The 7,649-nt window shown below is 24.4% G+C and overlaps 1 protein-coding gene across 1 annotated transcript in view; it reads left to right on the forward strand.

Moving 5' to 3' along the window:
- Window positions 1-7,649, forward strand: part of LOC117170874 (metabotropic glutamate receptor 2-like) — a 139,911-nt gene that overhangs the window by 29,297 nt on the left and 102,965 nt on the right. Inside the window, exon 3 of the mRNA XM_033357917.1 lies at window positions 225-380. Coding sequence (XP_033213808.1) covers window positions 225-380 — 156 coding nt within the window. The remainder of the gene's footprint in view (window positions 1-224; window positions 381-7,649) is intronic.

The following is a 7,649-nucleotide window of genomic DNA, read 5'->3' on the forward strand; positions in this document are numbered from 1 at the left end:
ATTTATATTTATACGCTACTTTTCTACATAGTTTATTTTTAAATTTCAACAAATTTAATTTGTTGGTCCACCCTGATGGATAATTTTTCTTTAAAAAAAATTAATATTGTATACAAAGACTTAATTCTAGTTTTATGGCGAAAATGTTTTCCCCAAGGAAATGTATCATATTATAATTGAACAACTGAAATTATAATTTATTTAAAATATGTCTCTGTTCGCAGTGGATGCTGTTTATGCAATGGCTCATGGGATTCACAATCTCATCGAGGACGTGTGTGTCGAAACCTACGAAACCGAGCATTATTTATGTGACAGTTTGAAACCTGCACCCCGAGGGCAACAACTTTTGCAGTACATCCGCAATGTCACTTTCGTGGGTAAGTGAAAAATACCATTATATAAAAAATACGAATTGAATCATTTAATTTTTTAATAATAACATTGAAATTTTTAAATATTTACAAAAATAGCGTGTGAATAACGCTTATTAAACCTTTATTATTTTGAATGCATCATTATAAAATTAAAATATATGCTTAAATTTAAAGTATTATGAAATATAACTAATTATAATATATTGAAATAAATATTGATCAGCTGCATTGTCTTTTTAACATTTTTTTCTTTAATTGTATATTTTACTTGATTTTTATTTATTTTATTCGAATTTTACTGTAATTTTCTTTTATTTTTTATTTAATTTTTAGTTTACTTTTGATTTTAATTTTAATTTTAATCGGATTACAGTCATTTGCAATTTTTATTTAAATAAAAAATTTCATCCCAGCAAGAATTAGAAACAAAGAAAAAAATTAATAACTTTTTTCAAATAATTCGATTTGCACTTTAAAATTCTTCAATTTTTAAGACTTACAATGGATAATTATTTAATTTTAGAGATAAGTAAATAAACATTTTTAAGCTTTGATGATTTTGAAAATCAATAGTTAAGTGTTCATAGTTCTTAATTATGAAAATTTACAATTGAAAACTCCAAGTTTCACGACCTGCAGTTTAAAATTCTTCAGTTTTAAAGGTGTGGAATTAAAAACTTTTTAACTTTACGGATGTGTAAATGAAAATTTCTTAAATTTTTATGATTTTTGAAATCACGATTCGAGTTTTCAATTCTAAATTTTACAAATTGAAGAAAATTCGAATTGAAATCGTCAAACTTACAGCTTGTTTATTTGTAAATTTACAACTTATATAATTCTTGATTAAAAATTTACAAAATATTATGCAATTTTTAAGATTTGGAACACTTTTTTTTAAATAGTTCAATTTTAAAGATTAGAAATTTAAGGTTCATCAACTTTTACGACTTGCTATATTAATTTATTTAATTTTGAAAACTTTCAATTCACAAATCTTGAATTTAAAAAATGTTCGAATGAACATTCTTGAATTTTTATAATTTTGTAAATGAATTGTCAAGTTTTCGATTAGAAATCTTCTGAATGCAACAGATTTCGAAAGTAAATCGTCAAAATTAAGGAATTTGTAATTGTAGTTCTTAAAACTTGCTTAATTTAAAATATAATTTGTAAAAATTAAAAGCTCTACATTTTGTGAGATTAATAATCTAAATCTTTGTAATTTTTAAGAGTTACAATTAAAAAAGTCATCAATTTTATAAATATATAAAAAAACCTATTAAATTTTCTTTATGTTCTACAGTTATAAAATTTAAATTAGTTTATTAGAAATAGATGATTTTTATGATTTTTAATTTAAAATACTTTAATGTTCACGACTTGCAATTTAAAATTCTTTTTTGTTGTAATGAATATTGTATTTCATATTATTTGCATTTCGAAATTAAAAACTGTGCAATTTAAGATCTGCAATTTTAAAGAGATACAGTTAATGATTCTTGGATTTTCAACGTACCAAATTTCTAAAAAATACAATTTTTAAGATTTGAAGTTTAAAGGCATGTTCTAAATTGCAGAAATTTCCAATTAAAAGCATGGAAATTACAGAATTTTTACATATTTGATTTAAAAAAATTAAAAGTTCTTAAATTTTGACATATTTACAATTCAAATTTAGACAATTTTAACGAGTTCATATAAATAATTCCTAAATTTTTAAAATATAAAATTTTTAATTATTCCACATATAATATATGCATATATTTAAAAGGTGTATACTTTAAAACATTTTTCTTTCAATAGTTCAATTTGGAAGATTTTAAATGGTACATTCTTTAATTTGAACGACTTGCAATTTAAAATTCTTCTATCAATAAATTTACAATTAAAAATTCTTTAATTTCGAAAATTTACAAATAAATTTGTTTAATTTTGAGAAGTCTGATGATCCTAAACATAAAAAGACAAGACATTTGAATTCTAAATCTTTTGAATTAAATTAATTTCGAATTTAAGTCATAAAAGTTACTAAATTGTAAATAAAAAGCTTAAAACTTGCATGATTTCTAATTGTCAGTTGGAAAAATTCCTTAATTTTAAAGATTTTCTGTTTAAAGTTCTACAGTTTGGAAAAGTTATGATGGATTTTGTAAGATTTCGAAATGACGTATACCAGTGAACTGTCAAACTGGGTGGTAGAAAAAAACCAAAAGAGAAAAGCAAGAAATAAGTGAAATAATGAATAAAATAATAAGTAAAATAATTAACAAAATCAATGATACGTAATTTTGAGCTTGATTTTCTGGACGTCACAGATGTTCCTCCACCCCATTTCTATTTTAGAAAATGTATTCGAGTTAATATTAGTTTAGGAATATGTCCAGTTCATACAGGTACTTGGACACGTAACCCTATTGGTACATGCCCATAATTCAATTTTAATTTAATTTAATTCAGGCTAATGTCGAAAGTTACATCCTTCAAATACAAAGCATAGCTAAATTAATTCTGATCCATACAATAAGCTGATTATAAACTTCAGCAACAGAATTTAATAACTTTCCCTCATTAAACATTTGCTTCTGACACACTAGAAATTCGTAACTATTGGAATTGTCAAGTGATCTGAATTATTGCCCGTGAGATAATATTTAAACCAATTAAAATTAATCAACTGATGAAAGCCTTTGTTTGCTTTATTCAGTGGCTTACAGAATGTCGCCCATATTAGGAGCCATTTTTTTCGTGGATTTATTTAGGGGTTATCCATAAATAACGGAAGACTTTTGAGGGGGGTGGGATATTATTGTTTACTTATCCTTTTGAGCCAAGTAGTTGAATTTTCAACCAAAAAATATAAATTCAGAAAAAAAGTTAATAATTTATATTTTAGCCAAGAAAAGATTTAATTTTTAATCAAAAATAGTTCAACTAAACCTCAATAGACGAGTTTCCAAAATTTATTTACAACTAAACAGTTTCATTTTTAAAAAGTGAAGATTAAATATCTACCAAAACAGATATATTTTTAAACAAAAAAGTTGAATTTCAAACAAGAGTTTAATTTTCAACCACCAAATATTTTTCAGTAAATAAAAATAACTTTAGCCAAAACAATACATCAATTGTTAAACAATTATTCAGACAAACAATGAAATCTTCAGCTTTTTATTTTCATTCAAAATACCGAATTTTCTACAAAAAAGCAGTTGAATCTTCAACCAGAAAAGATGAAATTCCTAAAAAAATATATAAAATTTCTATAAAATACTTAAATTTTGAACTAAGCATTGAAAGTTGTTGCAACAAAGTAAAAACTGAATTTTTAATCTACAAGGGTGAATTGTGCCCCAAGGAAGTTTGCAACCAAACTTGGAATAATTAAATTTTCGGTAAAGAAAACACTTTTTAGTAACAAAAAAATGAATTAATAGTTGAATCCTCAAACAAAATGGTACATTTTCAACAAATAAGATTATTTTTCTAACGAAATAAAAGAATTGTCAACAATATACTTTAATTTTCTACCAATAGTTGAATTTGCAAGTTAAAAAAGACCAATTTTCTACAAGACAGTTGAATTTTTTATTTGAGAATATATGAGTTTCTAACAAAGAAACAGCAATAAGTTTTTCACAAGGACTTGATTTTCCAAATGAAAAATAAATGCATTTTTAAGAAAAAATCTGATTGTTAATATTTAAACAAAAACGTTTTAATTTCAAATTAAAATTAGTAAATTAAAAAAAGACTAATTTTCAACCAAATATTTTGTATCCATGACCAAAACAAATTAACTTTTTAACCAAAAAGATTAATTTTTTAAAAAAAAAAGATTAACTTTCAACAAAATATGTAAACTGACAAACAAGTACTTAGATTTTCAACTAAAAATGTAAATTCTTAACCAAAAATAGAATAGTCAAATTTTCAGTTAAAAAAATTTATTTTCAGGATAAAGAACACGAATTTTTAAGAAAAGAGCTGAATTTTTAATCAAAGAAATGAATCTTGAATTTTTAAAAATTATTTTTCGAGAAGTTAGTTTAACTTTAAAACAACTAGTTAAATTTTTAACAAAAAAGATGAGTTTTTAACAAAATAATTGCATTTTCTACAAAATAATAAAAATGTCAACCAACGAGTATAGTTTTTAACCAACCGGGATGAATTACGAAACAAAAATGTAATGGTAGACTTTTCAAACAAACAAAAAATTTAGCGAAGAATATTTTGATTTTCTTATTGAGCTCTATCAATCCAGTTCAATTCATTAATCGAAAAAAATAAGTATTCTTTTTAAAAAGGTAGAAATAGTTTATGGGCTTCCTCTAATTTGTTAAATTAATATTACGTCTGAGTTGAACCAAATAAACTGTTTTCTTGGATATAAATTAAAATTTAGTCGAATCGAATTTTATAAGATTCAACTAAATATTTGACTTAAAAATAACTATTTTTTGTTAAATCTAACAAATGCTCTATCTGTCCAAATATTTGATCAACAAAAAATTTTAGTTTATTTCATCAAATTTGTTGCTGCCCATACAATAACGTTAGTCGATGGTTGAAAAAAAATTGTTGATTCAGACAAATCGTGTTCTAAGTTTCTATTAGAATTTATTTTAAAGGAACTTTAAGAAAATATTTGTGACTTCAAAAGTAATCTAGATAATATTTTAAAAAGTAACTGGTAACGTAGCTTAGTTATTATTCTTGCAGAAACATTTGTATATAATCTCATGGGTCAGCTATGGGTAGAAAATCATTCTCCTTTGGTCAATAAATCAACTTTTTTTTTAATCCGTGTTTTTGGTTAAAAATTCAAATACTTTGTTAGAAAATTTAACTATTTGTTTGAAATGTAACTTTTTTGTTGATAATTCATTTTTTCGGGCTTAAAATGTAACTGTTTTGTAGAAAATTCATTTCTTTGATTCGAAAATTCAACAATATAATGAAAATTTTTTTTCTGTTTTGGTTTGAAGTTTGGTTTTTTGATTTCAAAATTTCTCTCTTTTGTTAAAAAAATCGAATTTTGTGGTCATGAATATAAAGCTATTTAATTTCAAATCAAAATATTATTTTTGTTGAAATAATATCAACTATTATATTTTCCTTTGAAAATTCATCAATTTGGATTGAGAATTAATGCATTTAGGTAAAAATTCGACTATTTTTTTTATTTGAAAATTTACTCTTTCGTTGGAAATTCATATTTTCGACTCGAAAATACAATTCCTTTTACAACGTTCGATTTTTCAGTTTTCAAATTCAAGAATTTAGTGGGAATTTTGTTTCCTTTTCAGTTCAAAATTTGGGGTTTCCATCTCAAAATTAATCTATTTTGTTAAAAAAATCTAGTTCATTTTGAATGAAAACTCACCTATTTTGTTAAAAATTCTTTTCTTTTTTGTTTGAATCCAACCGTGCTTTATTTCAATCAAAATTTTTTCTGATCGTAATAATATCAACTATTATATTTTTAGTTCAGAATTCATCTACTTTGTTGAAAGACAATTTTTTCTTGAAAATTCATATTTACCGAACATTTTTGGTACAAATTCTAATTTTTTGTCAAAAGTGTTGATTTTGTTCGAGAAATTTATTATTTTTTGACAAAGAAATTTCTGAAGGGGGTTTAGCTATTTTTTGAAAATTTGTCTTTTTTGTTAAAAATTTAACTACTTAGTTGAAAATTGATCTAGTTGGTAAAAAATTCAGTTGTATCTTTAAAGATTCGTTCTTGTTGCCCTACAAGATGATTATAACAACTGTTTGGATTTTCTTGAAAAATCGAAAATTTAAATTTTGATAGTACAAACAATAATGAAAAATGGAAAACTCCATTTTGCAGTCAAACTATGTAAGATACGAAAAAAGATGAATAAACTAAAATTATGATGCTAAAAAAGATCTCCAAATTTTTTAATAATCACTTCTTGATAAAACGCGTAGTTTTTGTTTTATTCGTGAAAAAAAACATTGAGTATAAAAAATTAAATTTTTAGAAAAACGACACAAGTTACGAAAAAAAATATGTAACAAAAATTATTTACTGGAAAAAGAGATTCAAATTTGTTAATAATCACTTCTTGATGGTTAACCCGAAAAGCTACAAATTTGTTATAAATCACTTTTTGATAGGATGCCCCTGGTTTTGGTGTGAATCATAAAAATGACATTAAAAATAAAGATGAAAAATTTATAAAAAAAGGAAAAAATGCACGAAAACGAATTGATAGACGAATTCTGTACACCGAAAAAATAGATACGAATATGTTATAATTTATTACATTCTCATCATTTATGATTGAGCAGGTAGTATTGGAATTGTCCAAAATTTGTAGCATACTTTGATTTATCAAAAAAATAAAAATAAAAATAATAATATGAAAAAAGGATTGTAGTTTTTTAATTATTTCAAGGTAGTTCAGAAATTATAAATTTACAAAAGTCTATCAAAAATCGAGCGCATAGTGCGAGGTGTCACGATGAGAATGTGTACCTCAAAGCCACCAGAGCTTTGAGCAATTTAATCTTTAAATATACCTAATTAAGTAGGAAAATCCTATTTGAACTAATGTCTGTTTCTTTTTAAATTAAATTTTTTTAAATTCTCATCCCACTTAGTTTGATTTTTAAATTAAATAAGTGAAAAAAAAACTTTTAACTTGAAGTTACTTTATCTAGTAAGTGTTACTAGTCATAGCTACAAATAACGTAACTGTAACTACTCAATCAAAAAGAAAGTAACTTAACCAACACTGGTGATAATCAATCAAAATTGCAAAGTGCATTTTACTTTTCACCTCAGCTTGATTAATTATCATCGTCCTCCGTCTTTTGTTCTCCCATAAAAATTGCAACACCACTGGGAAGAAAGGGTAGACTCGTTAATTTCATACTCTTCTTTTCTTCAGTCTCGTTTTCACCATCATGAGCTCCCAACATGATAAATGTTTAAACGACAGTTACATCCAGAAATGTCTTCTCCAGAGGAAAATGTACTCCAGTCAATATTATAGATACTTCGCATTTTCTAAGAAGAGAACTCTCAAAAACATCAAATATTGACTTAGTCAATATTACCACTTACCTCTACCAAACTCTAATTTCATGAAAAGCAAACAGCCTAAGCCACTTTTGCTCGAGCGAGCATGTCCTATTGGTTTTGAGAGAGAGAGCTGTTATAACTTTTTTTAAATAAAAACATTTTCTGAGGGAATTTCCATTTAATAAAATTTAAAAAAATTTAAATTGAAAAGA

Source organism: Belonocnema kinseyi, chromosome 4 (assembly GCF_010883055.1).
Source record: "Belonocnema kinseyi isolate 2016_QV_RU_SX_M_011 chromosome 4, B_treatae_v1, whole genome shotgun sequence".
Lineage (NCBI taxonomy): Eukaryota > Metazoa > Arthropoda > Insecta > Hymenoptera > Cynipidae > Belonocnema > Belonocnema kinseyi.